The sequence below is a fragment of the Melozone crissalis genome, unplaced genomic scaffold (assembly GCF_028551555.1).
Source record: "Melozone crissalis strain CALT ecotype California unplaced genomic scaffold, PUWL_Pcris_2 ptg000023l_1, whole genome shotgun sequence".
Lineage (NCBI taxonomy): Eukaryota > Metazoa > Chordata > Aves > Passeriformes > Passerellidae > Melozone > Melozone crissalis.
In genome coordinates this window covers 11,132,190-11,145,027 of record NW_026535801.1, presented here as the reverse complement: position 1 = coordinate 11,145,027, position 12,838 = coordinate 11,132,190, and the positions used below count along the sequence as shown (strand labels likewise).

The 12,838-nt window shown below is 40.5% G+C and overlaps 1 protein-coding gene across 4 annotated transcripts in view; it reads right to left on the bottom strand.

Moving 5' to 3' along the window:
* PMS1 (PMS1 homolog 1, mismatch repair system component) overlaps positions 1-12,838 on the bottom strand; it is a 44,149-nt gene that overhangs the window by 17,095 nt on the left and 14,216 nt on the right. For all 4 annotated transcript variants that reach the window (XM_054277538.1, XM_054277537.1, XM_054277539.1 and 1 more), the window contains 3 exons: positions 6,096-6,212; positions 2,279-2,401; positions 1,047-1,190 (listed from right to left, as the gene is read on the bottom strand). In XM_054277538.1, the coding sequence (XP_054133513.1) occupies positions 1,047-1,190; positions 2,279-2,401; positions 6,096-6,212 (384 nt within the window). The remainder of the gene's footprint in view (positions 1-1,046; positions 1,191-2,278; positions 2,402-6,095; positions 6,213-12,838) is intronic.

The following is a 12,838-nucleotide window of genomic DNA, read 5'->3' as shown; positions in this document are numbered from 1 at the left end:
GCATTTCAGTTGTTCACACGTTCCAAAAGATTCTGAACTGGACACTTTCAGCTTCAAATATTTTGTGACATTCTGCTTCACTAGTTTACCCTGATATCACAGAGCAAATTAAATGCCTTCTTTATAACAGGGTTTTGACTTCTTAAACCAGTATCATGTAAAGTTATTCCTACCTTATATGGAGTTAAAAGTTTACAGCCAAAACAGGTGCACAGCAACATCCAATTTCATGTGGATGTGCTTTCATGGTCCATGTTTCCAATTCAGCTTTGCACCAAATGATGGAAATGAGCAAGATAAAAAACCCAAACCCATAAAATATAAAAATTAAAAAAAAAATAAAAAGAAAAGAGAGAAAAGAAACTCCATCCCTTTTTCTAATGCCAAAGAAAAACTAGATCAAATGTAAAAATGCTGTATATTAATTTTCATACAAGTGACCCTTACCAGGCAGGACATTTGCAAGAACAACACAAACAAATACAAAAGGTTTTTATGAATAAGAGGATTAACATACTGGTGTGACTACCTATATTCACTTTGAATAAGCACATTAATAACCACCAATGCAATCTTTCTAATTTTTGTGGCACTTAATTGATGTCATCAATAATGTATCACACATAATGACAAAATAGTGCTTTGATGAGAAATCAACTCCCCTCCTCCCCATCCTCACCTTAATGGTGGTGTTTAAACATTGATTACTTGGTTTAAATATGAAATTTATACAGGGGCACATAACATAATTCCACTTAACTTCTCTCCCTGTAAAGCCATCTGAAACCAAAGTGGTACATGCATAAATCTGACAGCATCAAAACCTTTCAAATGAACTGGGAAACTAATTTTGAAGAATCTCCCAGTTAGCCTGTTCAGTACTTTTTGTTCAAAACAGTGCTCTGACAAAGGCAAGCTGTCATGTAACTAAAAAAACCCCAAAAACCCAGTGACAGTGTTTATGTTTGAACATTCTGGTAGTTCCAAGGCCCTTATCATGCTTATGTAAGGACTGACAACTCAGAAACAGAACAAATCTTAATTACCTTATAATGCAGCATAACTTGTGTTTTATCAGGTGTTATATTCACATCCACAGCAGAGGCAGGTACAGTAATATTCAAAAAGAAAACAGGATATAAACGAGTACAGTCCTTTTGTGTCACCTGACTGTAGTATTGTCGAATTAACTAGAGATGGATGTAATAAAGAGACGTCAGTAAAGGCAATAAAATAGACAAAAATGCATAGAAACAAAATCTGACATTATAGAAACACAACTGGTTTGCTGGTTTTGTCCATTTTTCAACTTCAAGAAATGCTTAAAAGGTCCTCATTTCATGTATGCCAGAATAATCACCAAAAGGCCAGTTCCTGGTAGCTTCCATGCCTTCATAGCATGGAGGTAAACATGATATACAGCCTATTTTCCATGCAGGGCACTGTATTTTTACTTTGTGTGCTGAATCCCATCTTGAATCCAGGCTTCCTTGCTCTTGTTAAGGAACCATCTCTGTCACGGGACTCAAACTAAGCTTTAAACTCCCAGAAGTGCCAGGCACATCAAATAATACATGGAGATGGATTACCCTTATTCAGCATTTAACACACCAACATAAGTTCAGGGTTTACATACACAGAGCTTTGCCTGCCAATTGAAAACTGACGTTGTGTCCACTTTAAAACCTGCAGGAACACTTTGGCATAAGCATGATTTTCTTCCCTGGTGATGACAAGGATTAGGACAGCAAGGCTGCTCCAAGTGAAGTGCTGCAAGGTTCAGTAGTGAGAGAAACCCAAGAGTATCAAATTCTGCCTACACGATGCCTAGCTGTAGCCAATGCTGCTGCACTATCACTTTCATTTCTACCCAATGCACACACAAATTTAAAGGGAAAGCATGGGTGTTTGCTTGGTAAGCCCACAGCTGGAAGTGGACAAAATCAAAACTCCCTTATGGGAAATTGCACAGGTGATTTCTACAGGCTAATACAAAGAATCAACTATTCTGCTATCTTGCATAGAGCATCTGAAATTAATTTTGTTAAACAGCCAAAGCCACCAAACTTCCAGCTCTGTGGTCTGACTGCAGCAATAGAACTGAGGCACCGGCAGTGTCAGACTTTTGGAAGGGCTTTCTGTTGTAAATGCTAGTATTTTCACCTGTAATACTTCAAACTGTTGCATGGGAGAAAAAAAAGTTGCAGATTGCTTAGGTGTCTCTGTCCTGAAAGAAATCACATTTCTATTCCTTGAATTAAAAGCTAGAGAATGTTACCTTCAGTATTTCCTTCTGAAGAACCGGACGATTATTTATAAAAATGAAACTCCTTTCTGAACTTGAAAGGCTTGTCAAAGAAGTGTCTGACTCAGCTTTTGGGAGAAATCCAGAAAGATTTATCTACAATGATAAAACAAATACAGTGCAAAAATCTTTTAAAGAACCCAAAATGTTTTTTTATAAAGGTGAGACAGTAGAACAAAACTGTAAGGGAGTCCAAGTCATTCATATGCATGCACTGCTTCTCGACAGCTACAATAGACAAAGATAAAGGCAGTTAGAGGAAAAAAAAAATAGGCTGATAAAGATGGGATTGTATCTATTTCCCTTGGTCAGTTTATTGACATATGTCCCATTTGGACTGCCAGTTGCAGCAGGATGCTGCCTGGAGCTGAGGCTGTGGAGAGCCAGGCCAGCAGCTCTTGGCTTGCTGACTGTGGGGTTGCCAACCTAAGCCCTGTCCAAGCCAAAGGCACAGAGTGCTGCCCAACCTGGCCAGGGCAGCAGTGAACCAGCCCTACAGGGAAAGCCCAAAACACACAATCCCTCCTTCTCTATGTACAGAGCACCTTAAATAGCCTGTCACAGGGCATTTATTCAGGGCACCTAAATTTACCTACGCCACCTGTATCCAAATCATCTGACTCTCAGAGTGCTGAGCACCCACGATTCACAGGCTGCAGCAGAACCTGTGAGCACAGCACTGCCAGGGAGCCTTGGAAACAGCACATGATTTGTGTACCTAACATGAACTCCAAGTTTTAAGGTTTTTCTGTTGAGATTCTTTAACAGGTTTTTCAGGTCAAAATAAGGCCAATGACTCGTGCTGTTTGTCCCATCTTTTCCCCCTCTCCCTCACTAAGCAACTTTGAGACTGTTGGATGGATTTCAAATCAATCTGATAAAGAAGCAGAAATCCCAAAGATGTATTTCCACAATTCCTGTGATAACTGACAGCTGTTTGCAGAGAACAGCCTCAAGATAATGACTTTACTAAAGAAAAGGCAATTGTAACTTTTCAAAAGCCAGGAACAGCAGCATGCAAGAACTGACATCCTGGGCAGCCCACATCCTGCCCCACACATTGCCCTTCTCCACCTGCCCAAACAAGCAGGTGAAAGAACACTGGGGCAGCATGAGGATTTTGGAGATAGGAGAAAGTCAGGAGAATGTTCTGGTAGCAGGGTGGATCACTGAACACAGAAATGAGTCCTCATAAGCTCTGCTTTTGGCAGAACCCCGTGTATCTGCTAAAATCCAAATTATCATGCATTTGAAATGGAATTTAAGATCCATGGGACTTGGCCCATCCTTCCCATTCATCTACGTCACGCAGCTATCTGCTCATGTGCTCCCTTATTCCCTCCTGACCTTGGACCAAGCATTCTGTGCTAAAGCTGGCGTGTTCTGGTCAGCAACGTCGCAAAGAACCAAACACCACTGGTCAAATTAAAGAGGTGTCAAGTATCTGTTGGATGATTATCAGAAAACAACATGCAGCACTTTGAGATTTTATTCTGCAGCTTTAGCACATCCTCCCTCAATGTTCCTCCACTGCGCTTCTTTTTCTAATTCATAAATATTTGTTCAAGTCTTTAACTTCCAACAATATTTTTATATACAGAAAACATTAAAACAAAACTGAAAGTCTCTAAATAACTCATTTAACAAGTTGCCAGATTTAGAAATGGCCGATTGCTGTTACTATTTACAGCCATGTAGAATATCAGTATGCTCATTAAAAGTTATCTACAATTTATAATAATAGTCTTAGTAGAATTTTCATATATGAAAGTATATGAAGTATGAAGACAAAATTACAGACACTGGAAAATCTTAATGAAACTTTGATTTCATACTAGATCAACTGTTTTCAAATTTATATTTTTATAAAAACTACAACTTCTATATTCATTAACATATATCTGTGTCAGGTGGACAGCAGAACGCCTTTCTTTTACACTTTCTCCCAGTGGCACATGTAGCTGCTAAATGTAACCTTCATAGGAAAGAAAACAATAGGGAAATTTCCTGTGTGAAAGTTCTCAGCCCAAATAAATCTATCCATTTACAAGACTGGGGATCTGAAAAGTTTAAAAAGTTGTTTTGGTTCTTTATTTTCTTGGTTTTCTTTTTATTTTACACATAGCTCCTGAGTTTGCATGCCTCAAAGCTAATTTGAAATGTGTTCCTGTTTCATTCAGTGCCCATAATGGAGATATTCTCAAGAAGTCCAGTCTTTAAAATCCCTGGATCACTTGTTGAAGAAGTTTTAACTCTGCAGTAAGGAACAGCAAGATAAGTTTTGTCTTCAGAGCAGACTTTGCAGCAAAGGAGCATGCAGCTACACAATGAACAAATAGGAGTTAAAAGAACTAAAGAGCTGCCCTCTGGTCTGTGTAGCAAACGAGAGACAGACTGAATGGGAAGGGAAAAAAAGCAGTATATGCCTCGCCTTTAAATACCTATTCCAATACCTGCACACAAGGGAGGAAAAAATGATTACACGGGCAACTTAACTCTGCCACTCCAGTAATGTTTGGCTGCCTAGTTTAGAAATGTCCAGAGTTTCTGAACGTCAACATTGTGCATGGATCACTTATACACCTATAAATGATGCACATGGTATTTTACACACTATTTAGAGACAGAGAGAGAGATGGAATGTTCTCCAACTTCTATTCAAGGAATATGGATGCCTCACGATATAGCAGAGAAGTAATGTGAGAACCTAAGTGCCTCCTCCAAGCCAGTCCCTTCTAGATACCCCCTTATCTTCCCTTTGGAGCCCCCTGCACGTGTCCTGGGGGCACATCCAAGCTACATTCAGGTAAGAATAGCTCTGGATGTTCAGTTCAGACATAAACAAATGAAACTTTGTAAAGTACAAGAAGTGACTTTGCTTTGTTCCCCCTCATTCTACTGGATGTCTGAAAGCACTCTGGCAAACTCAAGATTTAAGTCTGAATAATGCTATTAAGCTGCACATATAAACAGTGAGACATTAAAGTCTGAATAATATTCTTGAGCACCATGCTGAATGCAGTATTGGTAAGTTGGGTCTAAGAGCCATTGTGACTTTACAGTGACTCATCTCATCCTGTCAAGGTTTATCACCACATGATATAGGAAAATGCAGCTTACAAGGTTCAAAGGTAGCAAGATTCCCCTTTAATAAAAAATTTCTCAAGGAAAAAAAAAAAAAGGAAGCAGAGTAAAAAAATATTGAAAACATTAGATGAAGGAGGGTATCATGGGTAATTCCCTCATTTTTAGAAGGGGAAAAAGAAGCCAAGAACACAGAATTTTTTGAAAACTATAAAGTGTTCAGCTGAAATACGTGTTTGGTGGAAGTTGTACATAACTTGCCCTTCTAAGTATGTGTTTCTTTCCCTGCTCAGGTGCCCCCACTGAAATTGAGGGAATACTCTTTAGAGTACAAGGCTAAGAGGCCACGAAGATGAGAACCATCTAAATGCTCAGATATTAATGAGAGCACAACCTGCCTGTGGGCCAGGAATCCCAACTGAGACAGCTCTGAGCAATCAGCAATTCTGCATTTGTCATCACAACTGTTTTTACTGCCATTTGATCAGTGCCACATGAGTCCTGACGAGGTGATTCTTGGAGTGGATTTTCAATCACCAAACCAATTAATTTTGCGGAGAGGACAGTAATAGAATCGAATGCATTAATCAGATGTCAATCTGGAGACACACCTTCTTTTTCAAAGTCTCCTTCTTTTTGAGTATTTCCTTAGCTCTCTTCATTGACAGACCTGAAGTGAATTTGGGAGAAGGAAGTTAAAACTCACCTCAGGATATTTGCAGCAGTGTTGAAAAGGTACCATACTGCTCATAACGGCTGTTCCCAGAACTGACATACAGGCCATTTTGTGATCTGATACCCTGGTCTTCTGCCAAATAACTGCCTGAAACAAATGGCACAGAGTCAAATTTTTGACATTATATTTGCTGAACTCATGTCATGTCTATGAACATGCATATGCAACTGCACACACACTGTATATGTAACATTCTGTACCTTGACCCTCTGAAAATCACAACTTTCAGCGTTAACAGACTCGATATGGTACCTTTTGACACATCTTCTCATATTCTGTTACTTATTTAGACACACAGCAATTGGAAAGCTAAGCAATGCTTGTATTCATGCATGTTCTGTGGCTCTTCTGGACTTCTGTACCTGAGGGCAACTGTTAAAACCAAGTCAATACAAATATTACTTCTCTTAGATATACAGCAGTGAGATTTGTGGTTTTCCTGAGCAGTTAAAGTGAGGGTTTATGACAGGTCTCTCACAGGCCGGTCAATATTTGAAAGCAGGCACTGCAATTTTTAAGTTACTTATATCAAAGAGCTTGTTTCAGTAGAGATCAGGCTATTAGCTGTCCATCCATAGCTCACACCTGGATACTCCAGGTCTATGAGATAAGCCTGCCATTTAGAAAGAAAAGCAGTTTCTAAGGAACTATATATTAGGAAAGCAGTTCTTTGTCCAATAAAAACTTTTACAAGTTAGAAGGATGAAGGACCATCTGCTGTATTAGCTACATGTCTTGAAATATAATTACAAAGACTTAACAAATACAGTGAGGCAATATGAACTGCAACTTGCAACAGAAGTCACTTGTCAAGTCTACTTCTGCACACAGAAGGTATTACTTACTTTGGGAGTGAAATTTTGTCCATCACTAATGAGAAGTCCTATACCAAATAGTTACAAATTTAATTCTGAATCTGCTGACTTTCTTTGCTGTGAATCAACAAAAAAAAAAATGTTATACTTGGTTGGTTTTCTGCTTCTAGGCAACTGAGACTGCTACACTCAGGTCCACTTCATTTTTGCCACTGTTAGTTGCCTAAGTGTATTCAATGTTTTCCTTTAAATACAAAAGGAAAAATAATGCAGCATATTGCATTTTAAATTGGATGCTACAGTGCTGTTGAAATTTATATTTTCAGTAGGTATTATGTGTCCAATAAATTCAAAATAAGCTCACAGTATTCAAGTACATGTTGTTAAGTGAAAGGATGGTGAGAGAGCAAAAAATACACAAGCACCCATCTCAAGAAATGCTATACATAGCCTTAAAATTCCACCTGTCCAGTGGAATATTTGCTGGCCTTCAGGGGTGAATTCCACAGAAGAACACAGTTCTCCTGGAACATGATATTCCCTTCCTACAGGACAGGTGGAATTGTAAAGCTTTGAGACTGCTGACCCTAAACTATTCCCCAAATCTTTAATTTTCCAGTTCCACTACCTTCTGCAGCATTTGTGAAGTGGTGCTTTTTAGTCCTGCCTGAATGTAATTCATCTCCTACAGAGCAGCCTGACAGCCCTTTGCACATGCTGGATCAGAGCTTGGTTATTCCACAGCGAGGTGAACCCCTCAGACATAAAACACAATTTACATCAGGGGGCAGGGAACAGAAAAAGGGGAGAAGTGAGCAAGGAGAGCCACAGGTCGGGTGTCCACAGCTCTGGCAGGGAGTCTCCCCATGCTCCAGAGCAGGCAGAGGTGAAGGACAGCCCAGGGCTGCCTCAGCCTCTCTCCTCTCCACCTGCTCTAAGCCTCCTCAAAGACATTCTGGAGTGATGAAAGAATCTGTCCTCTTCTTTATAGCTCCTCTTATAAAACATATCCTGTACTGCTTCTATTTTAAAATTGATTACTTAAAATGGAAACAGAAAGTGCCAAGTGATTTTTTTCTTTACTGGATATATTTTAAATTAAATGCATGTGACCAAACTGAGAAAGACACTTGTTACATGACTAATATAAACATCATGCTGTTTATTTTCGGGTACCCTAGTGTGATGCTGCAGGTACAGATATAAATCTTAGCTGCTGATTAATGCAAGGTTATTACACAGCTTGACCTGCTCGAATGGCTGGTACTCAGAACTTTGAAAAGATCACTTGAATAAGGTGGTTTTAAGAAAGCTGTGGAAAAAGAGAATTTAGTAAATGCAAACTTGCTAAAAGTAGTTACTGTAAGAAGTTCAGATTAGTTTTTTAAATAGTCATATACTCGCCAGGTACTCAGTACTAGAGACAGAATTTTAGGAAATAGTTACCACAGTAGCTTAAATTAAAGCCACAAACTAAAGAGGCCATGCAACTCCTTAATTTCTATACTATATAAAGACAGAATACAGTGTGTATTCATTTCTAGCTCTGCTGCACATTATGAAGCAACAACATAGGAAGAGCCAGCAAATTACAGAAAATTATTTTTCTATATTCCCCAGATGTATCAACAGCTATTAAAAAAATCAGAGAAACAATGCCTGTTCCATTTCATTTATTTTGGAAAGTGTTGCCATGAGGTTCCTGCATTACCCCATTTTTTTAACCTTGCTTATACCCTTTAGTTTATCTAAAAATACAGCCCTCTCACACACCCCCCATATTTTTTTCTAGGTCATATAAAGCGGGTGTCTAGGATGAGCCAAGGAAGAATCTGACTCTAGTCAGTATGATGACGCTGCAGAAACAGCCTACTCAAAGATATATTATTACATATGGCCCATCTTAGATTCTGCAAGAGCTAGCCAAATATATTCCACCTCTCTGTTTCATTGAAGGGGATTGCACGATCCACATCTTACAAAATATCCTAATGCATATAAAATCTATTGCACATATGCAGAAGATAATGATGTGGGTACCTATTCCTCCTATTCCTATGTGTGTACCTATTCCTCCACCCCATGCAGCCCTAGGACACAGGCATAGTTTTTTGGAGGATGACAATGTACACTCCAACCTAAATGATTGTGTGACTCCATGCACACACAGACTAGGTAGCTGTTATTTCATTATGAACACATATAGTGCAGGAGGATTCCTTGAAAAATGTGTGAAGTGCAGAGAAAGAGTGTGCAACCTCTTCCCACAGGGGTCCCTGCTATACAGGATTAGAGAGAATTAAGAGTTGCTCAGTATTTGTTTCTTCAAAGATATCAAGGAAGAGCAGAATAAAAAAACAGTTGCTCTGCATCCCTAACTATCCTTTACATTTTAGAATTTCTACCAGTAGCTACAGTGATTTGCAATCCCAGATAAAAGGAAAATCTTAATTAGAGCTGGGACCAGATGCTGTTTCCAACTGTGGCTACTTCAGCACAATAATGATGCTGAGAGTTAAACAAACTCATTCCAGTTACCTTATTACTACATAATGGCAGCACACTTAAAGTAGACTTTTAGTACCCAAACCCCACCTATTTTCTTTATTTATTTCATCACAGTCACATTATTCACACTGTAATAAGGTTTGGGGGTGTAAAGCAGTTGTAAAGTTGAGCAAGCAGTTGTACATGAGCTGTAGGCTGGTAACATACTTCAGTTAGCTCTTTAGAAGAGAACTGCATTTCAGTCTCTCTAGTTTTGTGCTACATGCTTCAAAAATCTTCTCACCCTGGCATCTGAGATCTCAGTGCAGATAACTCTTTGGGCCAGTATGTTCCTTAGTTGCTTGACCTAAAGCCTAATAGCCTATTAGGTTTCAATTGGAAGCATTGCTTCCTACCTGTTGAGAGTACACAAACAGGAACAAATTCAGGCAGCAATATCCCAAGACTGAATTGAGCCCAAGGGAAACAAAACCACATCCTCCAATACTATGTCTATAACCTCTTCATCTTAATGATGCAGACACCCAGCTCCAAGGGCTGGCACATTCTCTGCAGTGGAAGAAAACCCATCTGCTAAGATCAAAACTGATCAATATGAAGTCCTCACCACATTCTTTAGAATGCCAGCCTTGAGAAGTGCTGCTGTTTTTCAGCTCCACGCTTTAACTGGTGTTCTTTTTTAACACCAGTAGTAAGTTACCTTCCTAAAAGGGAACCCTTACATAAACTGCCCTTGAAAACAGAAATCACAATTTTTTTTCAATATAGCTTATTAAAAAATTAGGCAACTAATCAATTATTTTCCTAGATATTTTATACTCACCCCTAAGGAATCAGCTGCCCCCTCCATTTGTATGTGAAGCTGGGACAATTTATCAGTGGAGATATCCAGTTCAGAAACTCAAGGCACCATTTTTCCCCTCATCAGATGCAGCTACATACCTGTCTGTCCAATGGCATCAAATATTAGAACTATCAAGGGGATTTGTTGAAAGACAGTCACGTTCCACAGCACTGTTCATTCTACAAATTCCAGTATATTCCTTACTCAGATTTCCCTTTCATGACACGAGAGCACCCTCCCAACAAAAAGACTGTCTTGAGCATGACACAGTGGAGAAATGCTTGGATTTGGGAGTTAGGAGGTAAGTTAGGAGAGGAGCTAACAGAAATTATACAAGGAGCCAAGGATCTTCATCTGGTAACACCTGTCTTCAAAGCCTTTCAAGAATTCCAAAGACTACTGAGAGTCACATGCTTTTTGATTGCTTTAATCACACATGTTCAGCCACGGGTGTTCAGAGAATCTGATTCCCTCTTATGACCAGGTGATCCACCTAGTGGATGAGGGGAAGGCTGTGGATAGAACCTTAACTTCAGTGAAGTTCTAGGCACTGTCTCCCACAGCATTCTCCTGAAGAAACCATGGCTTGGACAGGTGCATTCTTTTTGGATGCACTCTGTCTGGATGGCCAAGCTGAGAGAGTGGTAGTGAATGGAATGAAATACAGTTGGAACTGGTCACTACTGGTGTTCTTCAGGCTCAGAATCAGGGCCAGGCCTGTTTAACATCTTTTCCAATTATCTGGAGAAGGGGACTGAGTGTACCCTCAGGCAGTTTGCAGGCAACATCTAGTTGGGTGGGAGTGTTGATCTGCTGGAGGGCAGGAAGGCTCTGCAGAGGAATCTGGACAGGCTGAATTCACAGGCCAAGGCCAATGGTGTGGTGTGCAGTTCAATAAGATGAAGTGCCAGGTCCTGAACTTGGATCACAACAAGCCCCTGCAGCACTACAGGCCGGGGGAAGAGTGGCTATTAAGGTGCCCACTGGAAAAGGACCTGGGGGTGCTGGTTGATTACAGCTGAACACAAGCCAGTGTGTGGCCAAGAAGACCAATGGCATCCTGCCCTCTATCAGGAATAGTGTAGCAGGACCAGGACAGTGATTGTCTTTCTGTACTCAGCATCGGTCACACCACACCCCGTGTCTCATGTGCAGTCTTGGGCCCCTCACTACAAAAAAGACATGGAGGTGGTGGAGTGTGTCCAGAGAAGGGCAATGAAGCTAGAACACAAGTGAGATGAGGAGAGCCTGAGGGAGCTGAGGGTGTTTAGCCTGAGAAAAGGAGGCTCAGAGGGGATCTTATTGCTCACTACCTCACAGGAGGTCATAGCCAGATAAGGGTCAGGCTCTTCTCCCATGCAAGCAGCAACAGGACAAGGAGAAATGGCCTCAAGGTGCACCAGGGAGGTCCAGGTTAGGTGTTAGAAAAATTTCTTCACTGCAAGAGTAGTTAGGCATTGGAACAGGCTCCCCTGGGAAGTGGTGGAGTCACCATCCCTGGGAGTGCTCAAACACTGAGCAGACGTGGCACTTCACAGTGAGGTTTAGTGGCCATGGTGGTATTTGGTCAAAGGTTGGACCTGATGCTCTTGGAGGTCTTTTCCAACCTTAATGATTCTCAGGTTCTATGAAAAGGTTCTTTCCCTCAGAGGGTGGTTGGGCACTGAAACAGAGTCCCCATGCCTGTGGTCACAGCACCAAGCATGACAGAGTTCAAGAAGCATTTGGACAACACTCTCAGGCACATGGTGGGATTCTGGGGCATCCTGTGCAGGGACAGCAGTTGGACTCAATGATCCCTGTGGGTCACTTCTAATTCAAGATATTCTAAGATTCTATTAGATTCCACTTCCCTAGCAGGAAGAAAAAACAAATAAAGCCTCCTAAACAATCAAACTACTGTCAACACCCAGTCTCCAACCCAAAACTGTGATTCAGAAAATGTACAACATCACACTGAATTCTATAAATAAAGGGAGGTTTTAAAGCCTTTTGTAAAACAGCAGTTAACAAAAATAACACATATAAAACAGTGACAAAGTGCATTGTTAAAGAAGAGGGAAAATTCCCATGCAGCTCTGGAAACATTCTTTTTTTCCACGTACCTTTTTAAGCCGACAGTGTGAGTGCAAAAGCCTTGCAAAGGCACATCTCAGATTCTGCAACACACACTGCATATGTGAAACAGTAATTGTTTTGAGATTTTTGACATATACTGTGCTGTCATTTGTAAAAAGTGATGGATGAGAAACTGGAAACCTCAAGGAATTAGTAATAGGATATAAAGCATTTCACCTCTGGGTCACCAGTTCAAATTCAACCAGGTTGGTAGTGACCAAAAGTAGTTACCATCTGGCAGCTGTTCTCTGGCTGATGTAAATTGAGTTGAGGGTCTCAGCGCATTTCCTAGCGGACAGGTGTCCTCAGCACAAAAAAACACCATAATTAACTCTCTGTTTGGCTTTCTCAGCAAGGCCACTGAACAACGCATAGAAGCAAAGGCTGAGCTGTATTCCAGGTTAGAATGGAAGCATGTTGGCTGCAGA